Source organism: Gymnoscopelus braueri (assembly GCF_963280865.1).
Source record: "Gymnoscopelus braueri genome assembly, chromosome: 9".
Classification (NCBI taxonomy): Eukaryota; Metazoa; Chordata; class Actinopteri; order Myctophiformes; family Myctophidae; genus Gymnoscopelus; species Gymnoscopelus braueri.
Window position 1 is genome coordinate 56,223,797 of NC_137610.1, and position 27,161 is coordinate 56,250,957.

Genomic DNA, 27,161 nt, shown 5'->3' on the forward strand with positions numbered 1-27,161 from the left:
TATAGTATATTATAGCATAGTTTATTATAGTATATTATTATTATAGTATATTATTATTATTATTATAGTATATTATAGCATAGTTTATTATAGTATATTATTATTATAGTATATTATAGCATAGTTTATTATAGTATATTATTATTATAGTATATTATAGTATATTATTATTATAGTATATTATTATTATAGTATATTATAGTATATTATTATTATAGTATATTATAGTATATTATTATTATAGTATATTATAGTATATTATTATTATAGTATATTATAGCATAGTTTATTATAGTATATTATTATTATAGTATATTATTATTATAGTATATTATTATTATAGTATATTATAGTATATTATTATTATAGTATATTATAGTATATTATTATTATAGTATATTATAGCATAGTTTATTATAGTATATTATTATTATAGTATATTATTATTATAGTATATTATTATTATAGTATATTATTATTATAGTATATTATAGTATATTATTATTATAGTATATTATTATTATAGTATATTATAGTATAGTTTATTATAGTATAGTTTATTATATTTGATAAACACGAGAGTAAGATTAAGAGAATAGATTTGTTCAAGTTTAGTTTAATTGTTTTAGTTTCTATTTGTTGAATATATACGCGAGTGAAGATACCCGTCAGGTTCTTACAGTACATTTATCTATATAACACCATAGAACAGAGTGAAGAAACCTGTCAGGTTCTTACAGTACATTTATCTATATGACACCATAGAACAGAGTGAAGAAACCTGTCAGGTTCTTACAGTACATTTATCTATATAACACCATAGAACAGAGTGAAGAAACCTGTCAGGTTCTTACAGTACATTTATCTATATGACACCATAGAACAGAGTGAAGATACCCGTCAGGTTCTTACAGTACATTTATCTATATAACACCATAGAACAGAGTGAAGAAACCTGTCAGGTTCTTACAGTACATTTATCTATATGACACCATAGAACAGAGTGAAGAAACCTGTCAGGTTCTTACAGTACATTTATCTATATAACACCATAGAACAGAGTGAAGAAACCTGTCAGGTTCTTACAGTACATTTATCTATATGACACCATAGAACAGAGTGAAGATACCCGTCAGGTTCTTACAGTACATTTATCTATATAACACCATAGAACAGAGTGAAGAAACCTGTCAGGTTCTTACAGTACATTTATCTATATGACACCATAGAACAGAGTGAAGATACCCGTCAGGTTCTTACAGTACATTTATCTATATAACACCATAGAACAGGTTCTTACAGTACATTTATCTATATAACACCATAGAACAGGTTCTTACAGTACATTTATCTATATAACACCATAGAACAGGTTCTTACAGTACATTTATCTATATAACACCATAGAACAGGTTCTTACAGTACATTTATCTATATAACACCATAGAACAGAGTGAAGAAACCTGTCAGGTTCTTACAGTACATTTATCTATATGACACCATAGAACAGAGTGAAGAAACCCGTCAGGTTCTTAGGCCTAACAAAATAAAACTTTGGTTTCCGGTTGGCTGTCATTTTAGGGCTGAGTAGGTAGGGAATTTATTTTATTTTATTTTTATTTTTATTTTTTTGTGGGAATGACGGGTAGCAATTTAATTTTTTATTTTATTTTATTTCCTCATGGGAAGGATGGGTAGGTCGTTTTTTTTTTTTTTTTTTTTTTTTTTCCTATGGCAATGATCGATATTAATGCTTATTTTTTAATATATTCTATGTTTTCCTGAGTTACCAATTTCTAAATCATTAAATGGTTCATGTACACTGCACTTACAAAATAGTGTCTGAAAACAACAAACAATTGAAAACTTTGAATAGAATGTCCACACACTGGTTGAATACTTTTGAGTTTTAATTCAACTCTAAGTAAAGTACCAAAGTAAAGTGCTGTATCACTCACATACCAAAAATATTAATACAAAACAAACATCTTCAAGTAAACGGTCCATGAAAAGTTCACAGACCTTTTTAAATGACAAACATTTCAAATTAAACTTTTTTCCCCCTTTCCAATGTTCAACAATGCAATATTTGAGAGAATGTAGCTATTAAAATATATGACACTGTTCCCCAGACAACTGAATTGTAAAACACAAAGACTACAGACCAATTTTGTTTTGTCTGTCTCAATGGTGGCCAATTTAGACCTACAGTATTCCACAGCAGCCATCTTGATGTGTCAATGGGTAACATGGGTGTATTTTAAGTAAGTAATTTTAAGTCCCCATTCAAATGGGTGGGCTTATATTGACTCTTAATTACACCTGACTGTGTAAATACCCATTGATGACTGACAGGTCAAAGTTGTTTATTTTACTTTTTTGAATTGTTCAAAACCTTGAAAAGCACTATGAATTTGATGTATTATGAAATAGGTAAATAGGTCTTTATTGGCCACCATTGATACATGCATGTGTAAACAAAAGTGCAGTGGTGGAAAAAGTACTCAAATGTTTTACTTAAGTGAAAGTATGAATACTGCAATGTAGAAGTACTCTGTTACAAGTAAAAGTCCGCAATTCAAAATGTACTTGAGTAAAAGTACTAAAATGTAAAAAAAAAAAAAGCAGATCTACAAGCTCACAACGCGTCGCCATTGTGAGCTTGTAGATCGGCTATTTTCAAATAGCCTATGTATAAAATAGGGCTAAAGTGGTTAATGTATGTTTTATAATATACAAATGTATATCTGAAAAGTAACTAGTAACTACGGTTTTCAAATAATTGTAGTGGAGTAAAAGTACAATATTTGCCTCTGAGATGTAGTGGAGTAGAAGTAAAAGTGTTGGAAATTGGAAATACTGAAGTAAAGTACAAATACCTCAAAATTGTACTTAAGTACAGTACTTGAGTAAATGTACTTAGTTACTTTACACCACTGCAAAAGTGGTCTGTAGCCTTTGTGTCATGGCCCCATTCTATTTAGTGGACTATAGAGCACTTGGAAATGTAGTCCTAGACGATTTTAATAGGGGTTTCAAATTGTCTGATTTCATATGTTTCTATGCAGTAGAATAGTAACTTTCCACCACTGCCTATTTGTCGAGACTATACTAGAAGGCTTTGTCTAAACGGGGAATATTATTTACCCCATGCGCAGAGTGCTGGTGATGTTAGTGACACAAAAACACATAGGTAACGTTTGCTAGCTTTCTCACACTGTCACAGTAACGTCAGCTGAACTTTACAGTCAGTAGATGGGATCCGCAGGTCGTCGTCTCTGGGTACATCCACACATCTCCGTCAAGTTGTCGTACGGACGACGGAAGTCCCATCCACTCCCATGTTAAGTTTAAAACCGGAAGTACCGTTCCGGTTTTTTTTTATACTTGGGAGTGAACGGGGCTACCGTCACGTAGCGTACCGTTGCACGCTAGCGTACGGACATGTGTGGATGCACCCTCTGGGACCGAGAAGCCGACTTGTCTCTCTCGTAGAAAGTTTAGTACGTCGTTAAACAATTCCTCCTTTTTGTTCTGAGCTTGTTTGGCGGTGGGCAAGTGCACGTTATGTTGCTTCCTCCTCGCATCTCAGGGCTAAATATTTAAGTTGAACATGGCCAAAACAGACCCAGCCTGAGAGGCTAGAGGCTCGGTGTGCGTAGAGAGTATGTCGACTGAGATGTGGGTCCATGTATCCGCTCGGTCGTGTCTCTGCTGCAGATGAAAACTGACATCGGCACTGTTTCACCTCCTTAATTATGTCTGCAAACGTTTTAGAAGTCAAGCGAATTATTTTAGGAGGTGGTTTGCACGGGCAGACGACAGACACTGTACACAGGTCCATGGCTGGAGGAGGACATGCATGTGCTGCTGTTGTTGTTAATGTGCGCCCGGTTGCGCCCGCCGTCTCCTCGCGATGATGCAATGACGCATGAATAGTAAAACAAAACATTTGCGCACATGATATTTTAGACGAAAGAAAACTTTGATTAAACTTCGCGAATGTGGTCGCACCAAATATATTTTTTGTAAGACGTTTTTGATCGACTCGGTCGGATTTTGACTTAATTTTATTTATTTTTTTATTTTCACTCCAAATGCCAATAAAATCATCTGGGTCGCGCGTATTTAATAGGGTCGGTCGCCAACCGGAAACCAACATATTATTTTGTTAGGCCTTACAGTACATTTATCTATATAACACCATAGAACAGAGTGAAGATACCTGTCAGGTTCTTACAGTACATTTATCTATATAACACCATAGAACAGAGTGAAGATACCTGTCAGGTTCTTACAGTACATTTATCTATATGACACCATAGAACAGAGTGAAGAAACCCGTCAGGTTCTTACAGTACATTTATCTATATAACACCATAGAACAGAGTGAAGAAACCTGTCAGGTTCTTACAGTACATTTATCTATATAACACCATAGAACAGAGTGAAGATACCCGTCAGGTTCTTACAGTACATTTATCTATATAACACCATAGAACAGGTTCTTACAGTACATTTATCTATATAACACCATAGAACAGGTTCTTACAGTACATTTATCTATATAACACCATAGAACAGAGTGAAGAAACCTGTCAGGTTCTTACAGTACATTTATCTATATGACACCATAGAACAGGTTCTTACAGTACATTTATCTATATAACACCATAGAACAGGTTCTTACAGTACATTTATCTATATAACACCATAGAACAGAGTGAAGAAACCCATCAGGTTCTTACAGTACATTTATCTATATGACACCATAGAACAGGTTCTTACAGTACATTTATCTATATAACACCATAGAACAGGTTCTTACAGTACATTTATCTATATAACACCATAGAACAGAGTGAAGAAACCCATCAGGTTCTTACAGTACATTTATCTATATGACACCATAGAACAGAGTGAAGAAACCCATCAGGTTCTTACAGTACATTTATCTATATGACACCATAGAACAGAGTGAAGAAACCCATCAGGTTCTTACAGTACATTTATCTATATGACACCATAGAACAGAGTGAAGAAACCCATCAGGTTCTTACAGTACATTTATCTATATAACACCATAGAACAGAGTGAAGAAACCCATCAGGTTCTTACAGTACATTTATCTATATGACACCATAGAACAGAGTGAAGAAACCCATCAGGTTCTTACAGTACATTTATCTATATAACACCATAGAACAGAGTGAAGAAACCCATCAGGTTCTTACAGTAGATTTATCTATATAACAGTCACACCACAGAACAGAAAGAGCTCATGTTTTAGAAAGTGTTTACCAAATAGATAACTATTTACTTGCCTTGCTTTGATTAGTTGTAAAAATGGAAAAAAGCAATTCATATCGTTTCAGACATTACTGAACATTAATTGACATTGTTTAAGGTGAGACAGGTTTAAGGTGAGACAGTAGAGAAGGTCATAACTTCGTCCAAACTGCATCACATTCCAGGAGTAAGGCAACTTTGATTCCTAAAATAGTGACTCCAAAAATGAAAATGACATCTTGTCAACAGATGCCTTGCCAGGCCGAACGAGTCCATAACACACACACACACACACACACACACACACACACACACACACACACACACACACACACACACACACACACACACACACACACACACACACACACGTAAACATTATATCGTTGCTGTCGGGCAGAAACCTCTTACTGTATCTCCACGTTCCATGTTTTTCGTAAATGAATAAATGCCCTACTTGATCACACTACAGCGTCACACAAAAGTAGCAGATCTACAAGCTCGAAACGCACGCCAAGCAACGTGTTTTGAGCTTGTAGATCTGCTACTTTTGCTGTTTTTGAATTAGAATCCTGAAAAGTAACAGTTTTGGACATATGAGGTTTACACCCGACAGAGACGATCTCTCTATAGGCTTTTATATCATTATGAAATGATTCAGGGTTAGGGTTAGACATGTAGAAGTTATGAAATGATTCAGGTTGAGCGTTAGACATGTAGAAGTTAGGGTTGCTTAGTTGCGTGCTGGGTGTCGTTGCACCAAAACCATGACGCATTGTGAGCTTGTAGATCAGCTATTTATTTTCGCTTAATTGGTTAAACATGCAAAAAAAGAAAAAAGGCATTCATAAAATAAATCGCTGTTGTCCTCAGAAATATAGTAATACAAATGTGTGTGTGTGTGTGTGTGTGTGTGTGTGTGTGTGTGTGTGTGTGTGTGTGTGTGTGTGTGTGTGTGTGTGTGTGTGTGTGTGTGTGTGTGTGTGTGTGTGTGTGTGTGTGTGTGTGTGTGTGTGTGTGTGTGTGGTTTCTGATAGGCATACAGATTTGAGCCGGCGTGTTACGGGAAGTGGTGTAAGATCGGGGGGCTCGGAGGAAGCCGGGGGGGTGTGTGTGGGGGGGGTGGGGGGGGGGGGGGTACTGGAGACTGTTAGTCATTTGTGACGGGACTCTACGAAACACACTGAGTCACTGAGGACACAAGGACCGCTCCCCTTCCACAGTCTGCTGACCTTTGACCCCTCTACACACACACACACACACACACACACACACACACACACACACACACACACACACACACACACACACACACACACACACACACACACACACAGTAGCTGATGTAATGGGCTACAGCTCTATTCATCAGAATGGCGGGGCGTACATTCCCAACATTCATGCCGACAGGAAAGTAATGATGACGGTCATTGATAAAGTTGTTCTGAGGATTCTCCAGTGCTGTTCAGAGAACAATAGATTCACAGAACACAATACAAATGGATAAAAGTACAAATCCGTATGTGTCTTCTACAAAGTCACAATGTCCAATTGAATTTGTTTAAATATCATCTTGTAAGGATAAGGATAATTCCTTTTAACAGGACGTTCATGAAAGTCCTTGCGGGCTTGTTTCCAATGAGGGCCTGTGAGCAAGTAGGGGTTAAGAGTCTTGCTCAGGGGCACATTTCATTTCATCGACACATATGCTGACCTGGCCTGGAATCGTACCTGGGGAAACCAGGGCCTCTGGCTCCCTAGGCGGGCTCACTAACCACTCAGCTATGGCCGCCCCTAAAGGAGATTTTGTAATTATTATTATTGTATTTTTTTCAACTTGACGCTGTTGGGAAGAAACCTCCTATTTCCATATTTTAATTTTTTATGTTTTTTTTGTACATGAATGCCCTACTTCATCATACTAGTGTCACACAAAAGTTGCAAAAATAGCCGATCCACAAGCGTCGCATCGCGTTTTGAGCTTGTAGATCTGCAATTTTGTGCTATTTTGGAATTTGAATTCAAAAGCCTTCACTTGGCTTGTGCCTTAAACCATTTTTTTCACATAATTCTCTCTGATCATTTCCTGAGAACTCACGCCCCTTTTCCAGTTGTCACGCCCCTTTTCCAGTTGTCACGCCCCTTTTCCAGTTGTCACGCCCCTAGAGAGTGACAAGAAGAGGAGGAGACTTGGATACAGTCTAAATTCCCCATGCTGCTCATTTATGTCTCATATTTATTTCATTGCAGCTAAAGTTAAAGGCATCGTAGATAACTTTATTTTGGTTGCCTAAAAACATCCCTGTCTACAAAACAAACAATATACATCTAACCCAAATACAGTTTCTGCTGGTAAACTTCACCATACTACTCCAGTGGCTGATAACTGCTGGATAGAGAGAAATTATTGTTATAGAAAACGTATTATTGTTTTATGTTAACACAGGGCAAAGTTACATAGTATGCCTTTAAGCACCTCGACCATACAGGCACAAGAAGAGAAATGTTGTTGGATCATAGTCAGCAAGATGATGCAAATAATAAGAACTAGTACTGCACTGTAATGAAATAAAATAAGAAAACAAGATACACTATTACACTATTACTATCAGTACTGTAGCCTATATGCATACTGTACATGCATCAAATAACGAACTAACCACGTTAGTTAGTTATAATGAAAACAACACACAAAGACATGGAAATGAACTGGGACTCAGTTCAGTCCTCTCTACACTACAGGGTGATTTAAGTCTAACAATATAATCAGGCCTCTTGTCGCCTTAATGAAACAAAATAATGTGTCCGTAAATAGCCGAGGCCCTGACATGACCCTCTGCCTGTCAGGACGCAGATCCCTCTGAAAATGAGCCTGTGGTACTTTCAGTGGTGGACAGAGTACTTGAGTCAAAGTATAGATACTCTTGGTCAAATATGTACTTGAGTATTCAAAAGTACAAATTACAAAATACATTCTTTTTTAATACCAATGAGTGCTGTAAAATGTGACATTTCCCCCCAAAATCTTTAAGATCTCACAGAAATAAATCTTAAAAAAAGATAAATAATAGTGAAAATAGCAGATAGTAGATTGGCTAATTTCACTGTGTTTGAAACAGGCCTTTTAAGTGGTTAATTAAAGCCGCTTTTCCATCACAGCTTAAGCACGACACTGTCCAGTACAGTCCAGAACCGCACCGCACCGCTTCAAAATGTCTTGCGTTTCCATTGCACAAAAGTCCCCACTCGCAAAATCCCCACCCTCCCCTCCCCTCCCGAAGGAAATCAACGCCCCTTTCTTTAACACACCAACTTAGCCTCAGGCTACAGGGTTAGCCTAAATGCTAGCGTGCTTCCTCAGAGCTAGTTTGGCTCTTAAGTTATTATTTGGCCATGTTCACCCTGACTTTAATCTTCGCTATTGTTGGGAAGACCTGTGTGGTGTCTAAACACGTTGCTATCACTTATATAAAAAACATTATTAGCGTGTATCGTCGCACATTCATTGTTGCCAGGTTTAGCAGAAAAAAATAAGCAATCAGGTCTATGAAAACAATCCCAAAAGAAGCGACTATCTACGGTTATTTGAAAATAGCAGATCTACAAACTCACAACACGTAGCGATGCGACGCATTGTGAGTGTGTGCATCTGCTATTTAAAAAAAATATATACATATAATGTTGACAAATACATATTAATTTGGGGGTCCTTGACATGAAAATGTTAAAGAACCACTGGTTTCAACAACATATGGAAACAAGCCCCAAATAATCAACTACATTTTAGAAACAAGCAGGGTGGAAAAAGTACTCAAATGTTTTACTTAAGTAAAAGTATCAATACTGCAATGTAGAAGCACTCTACAAGTGAAAGTCTGGAATTACTTGAGTAAAAGTACAAAAACTATTGGAATCAAAATGTACTTAATGTACCAAAAGTAAGTACTAAAATGTTTGAAAATAGCAGATCTACAATGATGCGATGCGTTGTGAGCTTGTAGATCGGATATTTTCAAATAGCCTAGGTATAAAATAGGGCTTAAGTGGTTAATGTATGTTTTATAATGTAATCATTTATATCTGAAAAGTAACTAGTAACTAGTAACTAATACGTTTTCAGATAATTGTAGTGGAGTAAAAGTACTACCAAAATTTACAAGCAACTTTACAGAAAAATAAGCCCAATGTTGCTTATAATAAGTGGACATGGCAACACTGCTACCGTAGTGTTTACATTTTACAGAGACCTGAGTGGACAGACACAGCTGTGAGCCGACCAATCAGTAGCAGCAGCGTTATACGTCACAGCTTTAGCCCCGCTTAGCCCAACTCAGACCTACCCAAGACTGGGTACTTTTTAGGCACCAGTTTAGTACCACTTACACACCACTCTACCCACTTCATTGTAGTGGAAACCGTCGCTGTGGTGGGCGGTGTGGGGTGGGGCTAGGTAAGTCCATGTATATGGAAAGCCGCCTTTAGTAATGTCCCTCCCTAGAAAAGTAGTCGAGTAAAAAGTACAATATTTATCTTAAACGTAGTTGAGTGAAAGTCATCCAAAAATACTAATACTCAAGTACAGTACAGATTCTCAAAACATTACAAAGTATGGTACTCAAGTAAATCTCGTCTCTGTTACTTTTCTGGATTCAAATAAAAAAATGGCAAAAGTAGCAGATCTACAAGCTCTAAACGCGTCGCTTCGTGCCGTGTTTCCAGCTTTTGGATCTGCTACTTTTGATGCTTTTGCGTGACGCAATATGATCAAGTAGGGCATAGACATATGAAAAAACACAAAAAGGTACAGTAGAATATGGAGATAAGAAGTTTCTACCTGAAAACAACTATATTAATTGTTATATCAGTTCTTGTCCACCGCTATTTACATTGCATGGCGGTACTGCTCACTACAGACACGTCACCCCCCACCCCCCCCCCCCCCCCTACATCATCATCATTCCCTCCCCTCCTCCCTTTTCTTGGTGCCATGTTGTTGTTTGTTTTCCTGGCTGCACTAATCTAATGTCTGACCAGAGGGGCTTTTTTACGAGTAAGGATTAGCAGGGGTGGAGGGGTGGAGGAGTGGAGGGGTGGAGGAGTGGAGGAGTGGAGGGGTGGAGGAGTGGAGGGGTGGAGGAGTGGAGGGGTGGAGGGGTGGAGGGGTGGAGGAGTGGATTGGTGGAGGAGTGGAGGAGTGGAGGGGTGGAGGGGTGGAGGAGTGGAGGAGTGGAGGGGTGGAGGGGTGGAGGAGTGGAGGGGTGGAGAGGTGGAGGGGTGGAGGAGTGGAGGGGTGGAGGGGTGGAGGGGTGGAGGAGTGGAGGGGTGGAGAGGTGGGCGGTGTGATCATATAGCCTCTCTGCTGGAGGAGGACTGGTGTTCTCTGCTTTGTAGCCGCTAAGTCGCTAACCCCACCCCCTTAAGGGCTTTGTGCGTTCAAAGTTAATTTCAAGGACCCCCGGGTTTGCATTAGACCCCCCCTCCCCGCCCCCCCATTTAAATTCCTCCATGTTTATTTGATCCTGAGAGTGTACAAAGGTTCCATTTGTACACTCTCAGAATTATAGACCTGAAAGAGTCCAAATGGTTCCATTTTCTTAGAGTTATAGACTAATCCTAACTATCAATCGTTAAGCTGTAGGAACCCCATAGAACTGTCCGTAAAGGACACTGAGAGAACTTTGAGAACCGGTGTTCAAAGTTGTAGTTATCACAAAATGCCAGACAGTGACTTACCAACATGTTCTAATTACTCTGCTGGCGCGATGGCAAGTCTCCAAACTGAAACTCCTCAAAAATTCGCACCCCCAGCAAATAAAGTGTAATGAGATAATCCCATGAATATTGTATCAGAGAAACATGATATACCTTGTAATCTTTTTATTCATAGTACTGTTTACAACATTTGGCATAGTGTGGAGCGTTACTTGTCCTCTGCTGTGAATCTCAGGGCCAATTAAGGAAATCTGCTCAGTAGCCTAACATGCTCCTTTTAGTAAAAGCGTTAAACTTCACTGATTCATTTCAACTTGAATCCCTTCATTCTGGAGGAGGACACGTGCAAATCTGACAGAAGCTTCTGTGCTCACTTTCGACCCTGAAAAAAACAATGTTCCATATAGGCTAGTGGTGATTTACCAGCACCCTTTAAGTGATGCTTTTATTTATCCCCCATTGTTTTTCATGCAAGAAGCTGTGTACCTCTGTCACACACTTTACAGTTCCTACATTAGACATTTGTTCTAATATTTGATATTTTACTCTTACTTTCACCTTTGTTCTTATTCCTTATTTAAAGGTAGGTTAAGTGATATATATATATACCTTTTTTAGTTTTTTTGTTAAAAAAGGTTAAAGTACTATATTGTGATAGTAATCATTACAGAGTGTTAGTTCGGTCACATGGTCTCTCCAGCTCTTTAGTAAACACAATATAGTACATTTTCAGGTAGGTGACACATGTTAAGCCAATCAGGAGAGAGCACTGAAAATGCATTTTCTGTTTAATAAAGAGTTGAAGAGACATGGAGACTCCTTTTACTGAACAAACACTCTATAGCAATGATTACTATCACAATATAGAGCTATTTAACACTTATTTTAACCAAAGTAAATCCCTTACCCTACCTTTAAAGCGGCACTATGTAATGTAATCTGTATGGTAGAGTATGCTAATACAATATAACTTATATAACTGGGGTGGTTGTATTTTGTCTCCCAGCTCTTCTATTGAGACATTTACATTTTGACCTGATTGTCAAGATTGAATTTATCCCCTGAGCAAGCAGGCAGGCTCTATTATCTCACTGGTAAAAAAGAAAATCAACTCTTGTGCAGGAACCGGGTTCAAATCCAGGATAGAAGAGGAAAGTTGCATAGTGCAGCTTTAACCACTTAAAACCTGTATACAATACATGACTTATTTGACCGGATTCCCCCGGGGGGGGGGGGGGGGGGGGGGTTTATACTTTTGCTGATCTACATTCTCACAACACAACAGAATGTCACCCTCTCTCTTATGCCTGGGTGTGAACTTGTGATGTGTCTAATAAACTGAAGTTGAGGTTTTGGCAAGGAGGCCCTAACACTAAAAGCTGTTCATTGGTAAGCTAGCAGCAGCAGCAGCAGCAGCAGCAGCAGCAGCAGCAGCAGCAGCAGCAGTGCCCCGTGGAACCTTCAGTCCAGCTTGTGTGAATGTATAGAAAGTGCTTGTGAGCGTGTCAGAAACATGAGGCCAGGTGAGCGTGTCAGAAACATGAGGCCAGGTGAGCGTGTCAGAAACATGAGGCCAGGTGAGCGTGTCAGAAACATGAGGCCAGGGCACAACCAACTCAGCAAAAAAAAAGAAAAAAAAAACCTTCCCCCAGATAAATAAAGGTTAAAAAAATAACGTGGCGCCATGGGGAAGCACAAGTCGTCGCCTCTGCAAAATGTTAACGTTCCTTTTTTTATCCCGTTTGCTTTCCCCACAGGAGCACCCGGGCTGCACCCTGCTACATCCCCTACATCACCCTGCTACATCCCCTACATCACCCTGCTACATCCCCTACATCACCCTGCTACATCCCCTACATCACCCTGCTACATCCCCTACATCACCCTGCTACATCCCCTACATCACCCTGCTACATCCCCTACATCACCCTGCTACATCCCCTACATCACCCTGCTACACCCCCTACATCACCCTGCTACATCCCCACCCATCACCCTGCTACATCCCCACCCATCACCCTGCTACATCCCCACCATCATCGCCTCTTTGGACTTCACATAATCACAACCCCGGGTCGCCACCCCTCCCCCCCCCCCCATAACTGTCGCCCCCCACACCCTCCTCCTCCTCCTCGGATCTCCCAGATCCTCCGTCGACGCACCCCACCCCCCCCCCCCACCCCCCACACACACCCCGTTCCTGTGGTCGCCCCACCCCGCCCTCCCACCACGTCTGCGGAGTGGGTGTCGGCTCCCTCCCCCGGGGGAGGGAGCGAGGACATGGGGGAGTCCCTGGGGGGGGACAAGCCCCTGGAGAACGACGCGGAGGGCGTGTGGAGCCCGGACATCGAGCAGAGCTTCCAGGAGGCGCTGGCCATCTACCCGCCCTGCGGACGCCGCAAGATCATCCTCTCGGACGAGGGCAAGATGTACGGTACGCCCCCCCCCCCCTACATGTGTGTGTGTGTGTGTTCCAAAAGCGAGGATAGGTATAAAGGAAGTTTACCACACAAGGCCTTATAAATACGTAAATAAATAAATACATTAAATACAATGTTGCTCTCTACGAACTGCGAGAACTACGAACTGCGAGAGCCTTATTTAAAAGGCTTTAAAAAACAGTTTCCTGAGAACTTATACCCCTCTCACAGGGGCGGCCATAGCTGAGTGGTTAGTGAGCCCGCCTAGGGAGCCAGAGGTCCTGGTTGCCCCAGGTACGATTCCAGGCCACGCCAGCATATGTGTCGATGAAAAGAAATTTGTCCCTTAGCAAGACTCTTAACCCCTAATTGCTCACAGGCCCTCATTGGAAACAAGCCCGCAAGGACTTTCATGAACGTCCTGTTAAAAGGAATTATCCTTATCACGCTCTTTTCCAGTTTTCACACCTCTAGAGAGATGGAGTATATCGTTGCTTGTCGCGGGAAGAAACCTCTTATCTCCATATTCTAGCTTTTTGTGTTTTTTCTCAAATTAACGCCCTACTTGATCATACTACAGCGTCACACAAAAGCATCAAAAATAGCAGATCTACAAGCTCGTAGTGCGGCACCGAGTGCCGCACTACGAGCTTGTAGATCTGCTATTTTTGAAAAATCGAGAAAATGTGTGCAAATCTTTGAATATATATATTTTTTTAAAGCGAACATTTTTAACTCAAATCTTTGCCTCTGGGGGTCCCTGGAACAACATATTTTGAGATGGGGGGTCCGCGGCCAAATTCATATACATTTTGGGGTCCTTGACATGAAAAAGTTTGAGAACCACTGACATAGCAAGTTAGCGACATACGTTTAAAAAAAAAAAACTGTTAGGATTTAGAGGGGATTTTGTAGAATCGGAACCTCAGGTCTTAATGGATTAACGGGTCAATTTGGTTCCATTTGTACACTCAGAGTTACAGACCTTGTAAAGGTCAATATGTGCTCCTTCTGATGTCTCCTTCTGACATCCAAAGCGTCCCCAAAAGAAGTTCAGAATTTCAGTGTAACGTCAAAATGTAGTTATCTCACCTCCCTTTCCCAAAAAGTTTTGAGCATGTATTGCGTTTTAGGGTCCGTTTGGTTCTATTTGTGCTCAACGTTGAGAACCAGAGACATAGACTTATAGTCTTCTATGTTTTTATGATCAAGTTTTTAATTTATGTTATACACTGACTTTATAGTCCAATGCACACTGTCTGTCCATCACTCACACATATTGGTGCACAAACACAGTCACAACTTCATATGGCCAGATATTGAGGCCTGTCTTTGGGTTACACCCACACACTCCATCGCTCTGTGTGTGTGTGTGTGTGTGTGTGTGTGTGTGTGTGTGTGTGTGTGTGTGTGTGTGTGTGTGTGTGTGTGTGTGTGTGTGTGTGTGTGTGTGTGTGTGTGTGTGTGTGTGTGTGTGTGTGTGTGTGTGTGTGTGTGTGTGTGTGTGTGTGTGTGTGTGTGTGCACACAGCTCCCAGCAGTGAGTGTTCATGGTGTTTCACACTAGTCCCGGTTTCCTGCACAGCTGTCAGCCCCACGTGGTCCCATAGCGTGTGATGGTGCAATGTGTGTGTGTGAGAGAGAGACACACACACACACACACACACACACACACACACACACACTTACTGGCACAGAGAGCATCATTCTCTCATGCAGTATGTTGTCAGCTGTATGTTTGTCGCCGTCACACAAAAGTATCAAAAGTAGCACATCCTCAAGCTGGAAACGCCACGTTTTGAGCTTGTAGATCTGCTACTCTTGCTATATTTTTGTGTCCTCATGTGTCCAGTTTGGGACATATGAGGTTACTTTCCACCCGACAGAGACCATATGTTGAATTGTTTAAACACAGCAGTGCTTTTCAAGATTTTTGAGTGGCGTTAAAATGTGAATTTGACATCAGTATGCATTATTCTGGCATCAGAGCCTGTATGTGACTGTATGTGAATGTTTACATTACCACACTGCAGCAAGTCAACTCATGTTATTTGTATTACACACATGCACTGGTGGAAAGTAAGTGCTGCACTTAAGTACAATTTTGAGGTACTTTTACTTTGCTTGTGTACGTCCATTTTTCTTTTACGCCACTACATCTCAGAGGGAAATATTGCCCTTTTTACTCCACTACAATATTTGAAAACTTTAGTTATAAGTTGCTTTGTAGATTTAGATTATAATTACAAAACGTATATTAACAAAATAAACGCTAATTTAAGCTTTGTCTATTCGGAAATAGCCAATCTTGTTGATCAATAGTTCAATTTCAATTCAATTCAAACTTTATTCCAGACACACAGGGGGTCCATATTTCATACAGATAAAAACAAACAAATTAAGAAAGTAAAATAAATAAATAGATAAAAACACATCAAATATACAGGGACATACTATTACATACAAATCACACATAAAGACTATTTCTCCAGTGATTCCGTAGTCTGAATGAGTACCGGAGACAACTTTTCCCAGGATTGACTAAATCCTCAATAATACTATTCCTGGACTCATCCAGGCGAGACATGAACCCATACATAGAGTGCCTTAAGAGAGCCTCACAGGTGTGTATACCACTTGTCACAAATAAGTGACTGGCACTATGCCATCTGGGGACCTTAAGTAGAATCCTCAAGGCATCATTGTAGTAGTTGAACTGGTAGATAATAAAAATAACTTATAAAGAATTTGAAATGGCCCATTCATCATGCGTTCTTTTACTTTAACTACAGTCACTATATTTAGTACTTCTACTCAAGTAAAATGTTGCATGCACTTTTACTTTTACAATCTATTTCTGCATATTGCGGTATTGCTACTTTTACTTAAGTAAAATCTGAGTACAGCACCATTCACTGTGTGTGTGTGTACATCCATCCAGTGCACTGGTTGGGGGGCCGTGACACTGAATGAGTGTCTCTTTCCTTTAGCCTGACGTGTTGCTGATAGACGCTCGCTAACAGATGGTCTGCTGATGGCTCGTCCTCTCAACCACTGCCTGCTCGTTTGATAGAGGATCCAATCGGTGGAAAGCCGCTAGGCCAAGGGGGGGGGGGGCCGGGGGGGGGGCGGGACAGAGGTGGCTGGTGGTGCTTACCCAGACGGGCTCTGTCATCGCCCCCCCCCGCCGTCTTGTCACCGCACCAGTCAGCACCTTTATCTGTTAGCTTTAGCCTAGCCTAGCTTTAGCCATCTAGCGGGGGGTCGCGGGCGCTCCCCTCCGATCAGCACTTAACCCGCTAAGACCGGGAACGCATCTGTGTCATTTTAAGATTTCTTTGGCTATTTAAAAAATAGCAGATCTACAAGTTCATAGCGCGGCACCGAGTGCCGCGCTATGAACTTGTAGATCTGCTATTTTTGAAAAAAATCGTGAAAATGTGTGCAAATCTATTATATATATATATATATATATATTTTTTTTTAAAGCAAACATTTTTAACTCAAATCTTTGCTTTTGGGGGGTCCCTGGAACAAAATATTTTCAGATGGGGGTCCGTGGCCAAATGCATTTCATTTTGGGGGTCCTTGACATGAAAAGGTCTTAGTGGGTTAAACCCTTATAAAGCCTGAAATAATGGCTGCGGGGGGGGGGGGGGGGGGCAAGGCAGGTGTCACATTCTGTGCCACGGGGCCGGTGGTAGTGGATGGGGGTGTGAATGAGCAAAGAGGGAGGCGGTGGTGGGGGGGGGGTGTCTAGGTTGGCAAGACGGGCACCTCGATGCCCCCTTCCTCTCCCCATGGGGGGTCAGGGGCCGGTGATGCCCCCTTCCTCTCCCCATGGGGGGTCAGGGGCAGGTGATGCCCCCTTCCTCCCCCCATGGGCGGTCAGGGGCAGGTGATGCCCCCTTCCTCTCCCCATGGGGGGTCAGGGGCAGGTGATGCCCCCTTCCTCCCCCCATGGGGGGTCAGGGGCAGGTGATGTCCCCTTCCTCTCCCCATGGGGGGTCAGGGGCAGGTGATGCCCCCTTCCTCCCCCCATGGGGGGTCAGGGGCAGGTGATGTCCCCTTCCTCTCCCCATGGGGGGTCAGGGGCAGGTGATGCCCCCTTCCTCCCCCCATGGGCGGTCAGGGGCAGGTGATGCCCCCTTCCTCCCCCCATGGGCGGTCAGGGGCAGGCGATGCCCCCTTCCTCCCCCCATGGGGGGTCAGGGGCAGGCGATGCCCCCTTCCTCCCCCCATGGGGGGTCAGGGGCAGGTGATGCCCCCTTCCTCTCCCCATGGGGGGTCAGGGGCAGGTGATGCCCCCTTCCTCTCCCCATGGGGGGTCAGGGGCAGGTGATGCGCGCCAGGGAGCGCGTCGGCCCGCCAGGAATGGCAGCACGCATCGGGAGGACCGGGGGGTTCAAGGCAGTGCGGCTGTAAAACCCCAAACCAGAATAGACGTTTACCCTTTGAGCGCCTGAGAGGGGGGGGGGAGGAGGGGGAGGAGAGGAGGGGGCAGAGGGGGGGGGGTGGACAAATAAACACCAAGGTAAGGCTGTGGTGTCTTACATGACACCATGGCCCACCAGCGCTCTGTCCACTGCACCTGTCCCCCTGTGTGTGTGTGTGTGCGTGTGTGTGTGTGTGTGTGTGTGTGTGTGTGTGTGTGTGTGTGTGTGTGTGTGTGTGTGTGTGTGTGTGTGTGTGTGTGTGTGTGTGTGTGTGTGTGTGTGTGTGTGTGTGAGAACGAGAGACAGAGCTTGCCTCCTCTGCTCCCTGCTGTCTGTCTGTCTGTCTGTCTGTCTGTCTGTCTGTCTGTCTGTCTGTCTGTCTGTCTGTCTGTCTGTCTGTCTGTCTGTCTGTCTTGTCTGTCTGTCTGCCTTTCATTTCACCTCCAGCTGCTCTCTCTGTACGTTTACCCCACAGCGCTGCGACATCACAGATTTATGACTTGAGAAAGGAGTCAAGACTTAAGCCTTCCGCCCCCTCCACCCCCATCGCCCCTAAACGCTAAAACAGCCCCCCCCCCCCCCCCCCCCCCAGTACACACACACACGCACGTTTTTATTACTATAGTTGCGAGGACAGCAACATTTGAGGTCGGCATTGAAAATACCTGAAAATAGCCGGAAAATAGGTGCACGGCACCAGCGTGCAACTAAAGTATAAATCCGGTATAACTCGCAACCCCTAAATCTAACCTCTAAATGTCTGATCCTCATCCTAACCCCAACCTGAATAGTTTTTATTGTCAGACTTAATCTCCACAAATCATATTTAGCCTTAATAATAAAACCAGGACCTATTGTCCTCACAAATCACAATGTCAATTTGTCTGATTCTAATTGTGGGGACTCGTTTGGTCCTCACAAGTATAGTGATACAAGTGCACACGCACACACACACACACACACACACACACACACACACACACACACACACAGACACACACACACACACACACACACACACACACACACACACGTATGATCTCCTTCACCCTCCCCTCCTCTCCCCCTCCCCATCATTCTCAGGGTCAGAGGCAGTTCTCTCCACATGTTGCAGATGAGTCGAGTCATCAGAGGCGCTGCAATGCCAATTTGGACAGATGGGGGAGCAAAATGTTTGCTTTAAAAATATATATATATTCAAAGATTTGCACACATTTTCACGATTTTTCAAAAGTAGAAGATCTACAAGCTCATAGCGCTCGGTGCTGCGCTATGAGCTTGTAGATCTGCTATTTTTGAATAGCTAAATAAATCTAAAATGACACCGTTTGGTCAGTGCAGTGTTGCTCCAGCACTCTGGTGTGGAAATGTATATTTTACATTAATTTAACCACTTTCAAGCTGGGGATCTAACTTTGGGCATGTTATTATAGACGAAATTTGTCAAGAATTGTTAAAAAAAAAATCAAAACATTTCCAAAAATGGTAAAACTAGCCGATTTACAAGCTCACACCGAGTCACAGTTCGACGCGCGTGAGCTTGTAGATCGGCTATTTAGGCTGTTCAGCGTACGACAACGTGCAGTATATATGTCACAGGGTGAATGGAGATCCAGGGTGATTGAAGACAGAGCGCTCGTTTTTAGGCACGGGGCTCCTTCGGGGCGAGGCGGGGCTTTTCGAGACAGGGTTTATTAGCGAGGCTCGCGAGGAGGAGGAGGAGGACGGCGCTGCGAGGCGGGGGGTTATTACGCGAGGCTCGCGAGGAAGAGGAGCCTCCTCCTCCTCCTCCTCCTCGCGTTTTAAACCGTCCCGTCCTCTCCTTCTCTCCTTCTCCTCCTCCTCCGAGGAGGAGAAGGAGAGCGCGGAGAGGCGGGGCTTTGATGCGCCGACGGAGACCTGTCTTTTGTTGTTCCCCCCCACATAGCAACCAGGAAGCTAAGCTAGGGGAACCATAATATCTATGAGGGGAACGCTGAACACGCGTTCACACGCACGGCGCGCCGACTTAGTGGAGCTTGAGGCCGAGGAAGCGCGCCCTCGCGCCTCCAGGCGCGAGTGCCCGCGGTGACCGGCCGACGCTCCACTAGTCGACTCAGCGCCGTTTGATTTGTAAACCGATAGGGACAGAATAGTTCTTTTCATGGATCACTGTGTGTGTGTGTGTGTGTGTGTGTGTGTGTGTGTGTGTGTGTGTGTGTGTGTGTGTGTGTGTGTGTGTGTGTGTGTGTGTGTGTGTGTGTGTGTGTGTGTGTGTGTGTGTGTGTGTGTCAGGGAGAAACTAAAACAAAAGCCAGCAGAACACAATAAAAGTATCTTAACAGTCCATTGAAAGCATGAGCGTGTGTGCGTGCGCGCGCATGTGTGTGTGTGTGTGTGTGACTGTGTGTGTGTGGGTGGTCACGGCCATATGTGCTTGTGCACAAGCCTGGCTTGTGGCTCCCTCTAGTGTTTCTTCTACAGAATTGCTGGGTGGGTAAAAACGAGCGAGCCTTCTTCAATCACCCTGGTTCTCCATTCACCCTGTAACATATATAGCGCTCAAGTGGGTTAAAAGTAAGTGGGCATTTTTTTTAAATCATGTTAAAAGGGCTAAATCAAATATTTAGAGAACATTCTGTCAAGGTATAATATGTGAAACACCAAGACAATGACATCATAGGTTTAAGACACATTATTTAGTCTTCTTTTCATGGGCTAAAAATGGATAACGAGACAAAACAAAATCCTAGAAGAAATGCTTGTAATTCTGTCGGCTGAGAGACCGGGCATTTTAGGTTGAATTCCCCCGTTGGCTGGAATGAATGTCATTCCTTGAGAAACAATGTGATCTTGAGACTTGGGAACGGGGCTGAACACGGAATGCGTGCTCATCCTCTTCTATATCCATTGTAAATTCTCCAATTGCGAGGAATGTTTTTGCCCCGTATTCCTCGTGCATTCGCAGCATTTTTTCCCATAATACTTTGCATAGCGCTGGCCCTCGTGCCCATTACTCAATGGAGCTATTAGCTCGCTTATCCCATTAAGACCCGGGAAAGCATATCTGTCATTTTAGATTTCTTTGGCTCATAGCGCGGCACCGAGTGCCGCACTGCGAGCTTGTAGATCTGCTATTTTAGAAAAACCATGAAAATGTGTGCAAATCTTTGAATATATACATTTTTTCAACAAAAAAAGTAAATATTCTGTGAAAAAATATATCAAAATGTTTTCTAAATCCTAACAGTCTTTTGAAAAACGTTCAGTGGTGCTCAAACGTTTTCATTTCAAGGACCACCCAAAATTATATGTATTTGGCCATCTCAAAATATTCGACTCTCAATTGACTTTGAGTAAAGATTTGAGTAAAACATTTTGCTTGAAAAAATATTCATATTCAAATATTTGCAAAAAATAAATCGAAATCTTTCAAAAATAGCAGATCTACAAGCTCATAGCGTGGCACTCGGTGCCGCGCTATGAGCTTGTATATCTTGCTATTTTTGAATAGCCAAAGAGATCTAAAAATGACACAGATGCGTTCCCGGTCTTAATGGGTTATTAGGGACGGTGTCTGGGATATGGTGGTGGAGATAATTTGACATGCGTTGTTGCCAAGGCAAACATGTCCTCCTGCCCTCCGTGGATGTCTGTGGTATGATGACAGCGGAGAGAGACTCCTCACAGACAGTGGCTCTTACAGGGCTTTCCCTGGTGGTTCCATCACCATGTGTGCTGTGCTGGAAGAAGTACTCAATACATTTGTCAACTTTAAGGTTTATTTCACTTTAAACCCATTAAATCCGGCAACGCATCTCTGTCATTTTAGATTTCTTTGGCTATTAAAAAATTGCAGATATACAAGCTCATAGCGCGGCACCGAGTGCCGATCTATGAGCTTGTAGATCAGCAATTTTTGAAAAAATCGTCAACATTTTTGCTAATCGTTTGAATATAATTTTTTTGAAGCGAACATTTATAAAAAATGTCTTGTTCCAGGGATCTCCAGAAGCAAAGATTTGAGTTACAAATGTTCGCTTAAAAATATATATATATTCAAATATTTGCACAAATTTTCAAGATTTTTCAAATATAGCAGATATACAAGCTCATAGCGCTATGAGCTTGTATATCTGCTGTCTCTTGACTCTCTTGAGGATTTGACCGAGTCACCTGCGTGTGTTCAGCTTCAGTGGAAACCAGCTCACTGACAGCTCAGAGCTGTAAATATGATGATGTCTCTTGTTTATTTAGGGTCATGTAAATGCCGTCATAATTTATGTACTGTACCGCTTCTTAGCCTAATCTTCTATCTATCTAATCTAGAAAGATTCCTTTCTACTGGTCTATGAATAGCTGGCATAGTAGTGGCTGTAGGTTTCTTCACACCTGCTTTCAAAACCACTTTCCTCACAATTCTTTGGAATGGTCTGCCTTCCTGTAAGTGAATTGACTCATGAACACAAAGCTTCCAGTAATAATAATGTTATAATAATCATAATTGTACACTAATAACTATTAGGATCAGTGAGTGCTATGAATGCAGAACCTGGGGAGCAGTTGTTAAGTGTGTTGCTCATGGACACTTCGGCACATTGAGAGACAGACTGTGTGTGTGTGTGTGTGTGTGTGTGTGTGTGTGGGGGGGGGGGGGCTTCTAATAATAATAATAATTAGACATATTTCATCCCGTGGGGGAACTTCAGTTTTCAGCTGAGTGCTGAAACAGAGGAGCAGGGGGGGGGGGGGCAGTTAGAGGTTTGGGGGGGTAGGTGGTACAGTTATGGGTTAAATGTCTTACTCAGGGACACCTCGACACATTGCAGAGGCCTGGAATCGAACCTGGGACCTTCTGGTTCCCAGACAGCCTGTAGCCTTTCCACCCATTCAGCTGCTGCCCCCGAATCAGGTGTTTTTTTTTGTCAATCAAAGAGGAATAAAGGAGGAAAAAAGCAATGCTACATTCATTCATTCTTGAAGCTCAGCTTCACTACTTTGTGCAGCGCTTACTTTCAGGCCAGTGTGGGGGCGACACTGTCCACTCATTCCCATTAAAAACGTGATGCCTGCACAGGGCTAATGGAAAGAAATGGCCGGTTCTCACCCACGTCTAAAGTTTCACAGTCAAGCGAGAAATTCGCTGGTGACTGTGGCTTGTTGACGTGCAGTATGCTAAAGAACTGCACAGGCCTCTGTTTTAACCCAGTATGACCGGGAACGCATCTGTGTCATTTTAGATTTGAGTGTTAACCATTATTTTATACTTTGGCTTTTCTAAAATAGCAGATCTGCTATTTTAGAAAAATCTTGAAAATGTGTGCAAATCTTTGAATTACATATATTTTAAAGAGTCAATTTTTCTTCTTCTAAATCCTATCATTTTTTTTTGAAAAAAAACGTATGTTGCTATAATCAGTGTTTCTCAAACATTTTCATGTCAAGGACCCCCGAAATTACATGTATTTGGCCGCGGACCCCCATCTCAAAATATGTTGTTCCAGGGACCCCCCAGAAGCAAAGATTTGAGTTAAAAAATGTTCGCTTTAAAATATATGTATATATTCAAAGATATGCACAAATCACAATTTTTCTAAAATAGCAGATCTACAAGCTCATAGCGCGGCACTCGGTGCCGCGCTATGAGCTTGTAGATCTGCTATTTTTGAATAGCCAAAGTATAAAATAAAGTGGTTGCACAGCTGGTTTGAAGGGGTTAAGTGGCTTCACTTGGACGCTGTGGCCTGACGCCACTGGTGGATTTCTTTCTCCAATTTGACACGGAAAATAAATGCACTAGTTAATAGTTAGAGGTCTTTTTTTTGCTGCATTTTTTACTATTTTGAAAAACATTTTAAAACAGTTCAAATAGCCGATCTACAAGCTCACAACGTGTCGATGTAGATCGGCTATTTACGCCCTTGGTGTAGACGCTGAACTGGACCTGTCTCTGTACTTAGACCGCTTTAACCCATTAAGACCTGAGACCGATTCTACAAAAAGTCAAACACTTTCATGTCAAGGACCCCCAAAATGATATGTATTTGGCCGTGGACCCCCATCTCAAAATGTTTAGTTCCAGGGACCCCCAGAAGCAAAGATTTTAGTTACAAATGTTCGCTTTAGAAATATATATATATATATAAGATCTGCACCAATTTTCACGATAAAAAAAAAATAGCAGCCGCGCTACGAGCTTGTAGATCTGCTATTTTTGAATAGCCAAAGAAGAAATCAAAAAATGGCACAGATGTGTTCACGGTCTTGGAGGGTTAAGCAGATTCCTGTCCGTGTTGTTGAAGCTGTCCTCCATATGTTTAGAGCATCTAGAGCGTCAGACTGGCATGGGGGGGAGGGGGGGGTGTGGGATGCCTGAGTCAGTCTGAGAAGGTGTTAAGGAGGAGAAGGGGGGGGGTCGCATGGCGACTAGGACATTGAGCCTGACCCCTCCTGTCGTAACCTTATAGCCCTGGGGATGACCTTCAAGTTGTCATGTGATTGGATCCTCTCTGGAGGGGACCACCCCCCCAACCTGGAATCTGGCCACTGCACCTTCCTCTCTAAGCTTTCTGTCTCTCTCTCTCTCTCTCTCTCTCTCTCTCTCTCTCTCTCTCTCTCTCTCTCTCTCTCTCTCTCTCTCTCTCTCTCTCTCTCTCAGAATCAACTTTATTGTCAGTGGTGTAAAGTTATTAAGTACATTTTCTCAAGTACTGTACTTAAGTACAATTTTGAGGTATTTTTACTTACGCGGTGCGACGCGTTGTGAGCTTGTAGATCGGCTATTTTCAAACATTTTAGTACTTTTACTTTTGCTACTTTAAGTATATTTTTATGCCAATACTTTTGTACTTTTACTCAAGTCAAATTTTTTATTCTGGACTTTTACTTGTAACAGAGTATTTCTACATTGCAGTATTGATACTTTTACTTAAGTAAAAAAATCGGGTACCTTTTCCACCACTGTTTATTGTCACATCACACGATTGCAGGTGTAACAGAGTGGGTGAAATAGTTTTTTGCTCTAAGACATTGCAGTTCCAGAGAAATGACAAAAGGGAAAGAGAACAGAGGAGGAAGGAACACGGACCAAAAAAAGTCTGACCTCACTTCTGTCCCCCCCCCTTTCCACCCCCCCCCCCCCCCCCCCCCCCGTGGGTCACGGAGCTGTTTTCCACATTATAAATCCCATAGACTTTCTTTTAAAATCTCGTCATATATAAGGACAAGGAGATGGGGATGGAAACAATATATATTAACAAGAGAAAAGTATACGGTTCTGTAATATAAAATACTAAGTAATATATTTATTGCAAATTTTCAAATGTTTTTAACGGTACTGTATATGCTCTGTTTGTAGTCTCTTCCTTTCTCTCTCTCTCTCTCTCTCTCTCTCTCTCTCTCTCTCTCTCTCTCTCTCTCTCTCTGTGTCTCTCTGTCTCTCTGTGTCTCTCTGTCTCTCTCAGTGTGTCTCTCTATCTCTCTCAGTGTGTCTCTCTGTCTCTCTCTCTCTGTGTCTCTCTGTGTCTCTGTGTCTCTCTGTCTCTCTCTCTGTGTCTCTGTGTCTCTCTGTCTCTCTCTCTGTGTCTCTGTGTCTCTCTGTCTCTCTCTCTGTGTCTCTGTGTCTCTCTGTCTCTCTCTCTGTGTGTCTCTCTGTCTCTTGCAGTGTCATAATAGTAAGTTGGACTCTTGGAGGGTGACAGCAATTTAATGGACCTGTCAGTAAAATCTGGACATCTTATGTACTCGCATAGTTCTGACCGTGAGACTATAAAGAAATGTTGTCCTGAAACAACACTATACTTTGGTTTATGTGGCTAATGACATCATCGAGGTTCACAGGTCATTTCACAGCCAACAGAGGTCACTTCTCAGAAGTGCAGGGACTGTGGAAAGAGGAGCAAGAGATGCACCTGATGTCACTCTGCTAGCAGGGCCGGACTTACCGTTGGGCTAGGGTGGGCTGCAGCCCACGGGCCTCCAACTGGGGGGGCCTCCGATTTTTTTGGTAAAAAAAAAAAAAAAAAAAAAATATATATATATATATATTTTTTTATGCCAAAAACCAAAAACTGGAAAAAAAACGAACCCAATCCGCCCAGAACCGCAAAAGAATTCGCTCGCTCGCAGCGCGCAAAGGGGGCGCGCCAGGGGGGCCTCGGAAATTACTCTAGCCCACGGGCCTCAACTCCTATAAATCCGGCACTGTCTGCTAGCAGCGCGCTGTCACACTGTCTAGCTGGTGTAATCTCTAATCTGTAATGTGGTTGATGTGTTGTGGTATAGCTCATTGGTTCTTGAGGGTCCGGGGACCCCCAGGGGTCTTTGAGAGGGGTTCTGGGGGGGGGGGGGGGGGTCCCAGCAAAAGTAGTTAATGTAGCATCACAATCATTTGAACCACTTTATCCATTTATACGTTGGCTATTCAAAAATAGCAGATCTACAAGCTCACAGCGTGTCTTTTCTTTTCTTTTCTTTTTGCACAAATCTTCACTTCTGGGGGTCCCTAGCACAAAACCTTTACAGATGGACGTCTGCCGCCAAATACATATCAATTTGGGGGTCCTTGGCACGAAAAAGTTTGAGAACCACTGGTTTAGCAGAAATTCAAATAAGGGACGATTCCTTGTTTCAAGCGAACGGTTGGCAACCCTATTAGTAGGGCATTGGCCCTAAGTGTGTACAAACACAACCCTATTAGTAGGGCATTGGCCCTAAGTGTGTACAAACACAACCCTATTAGTAGGGCATTGGCCCTAAGTGTGTACAAACACAACCCTATTAGTAGGGCATTGGCCCTAAGTGTGTACAAACACAACCCTATTAGTAGGGCATTGGCCCTAAGTGTGTACAAACACACAACCCTATTAGTAGGGCATTGGCCCTAAGTGTGTACAAACACACAACCCTATTAGTAGGGCATTGGCCCTAAGTGTGTACACACACACACAACCCTATTAGTAGGGCATTGGCCCTAAGTGTGTACAAACACAACCCTATTAGTAGGGCATTGGCCCTAAGTGTGTACAAACACAACCCTATTAGTAGGGCATTGGCCCTAAGTGTGTACACACACACAACCCTATTAGTAGGGCATTGGCCCTAAGTGTGTACAAACACAACCCTATTAGTAGGGCATTGGCCCTAAGTGTGTACAAACACACAACCCTATTAGTAGGGCATTGGCCCTAAGTGTGTACAAACACACAACCCTATTAGTAGGGCATTGGCCCTAAGTGTGTACAAACACACAACCCTATTAGTAGGGCATTGGCCCTAAGTGTGTACAAACACACAACCCTATTAGTAGGGCATTGGCCCTAAGTGTG

The 27,161-nt window shown here is 42.5% G+C and overlaps 1 protein-coding gene across 4 annotated transcripts in view; it reads left to right on the top strand.

Annotated features, from left to right (window-relative positions):
- Nucleotides 1-13,199: 13,199 nt before the first annotated feature.
- The window catches only part of tead4 (TEA domain transcription factor 4), a 66,443-nt gene continuing 52,481 nt past the window's right edge, over nt 13,200-27,161 (top strand). For all 4 annotated transcript variants that reach the window (XM_080438517.1, XM_080438519.1, XM_080438518.1 and 1 more), the window contains exon 1: nt 13,200-13,435. In XM_080438517.1, coding sequence (XP_080294643.1) covers nt 13,282-13,435 — 154 coding nt within the window. In that variant the 5' untranslated portion in view covers nt 13,200-13,281. The remainder of the gene's footprint in view (nt 13,436-27,161) is intronic.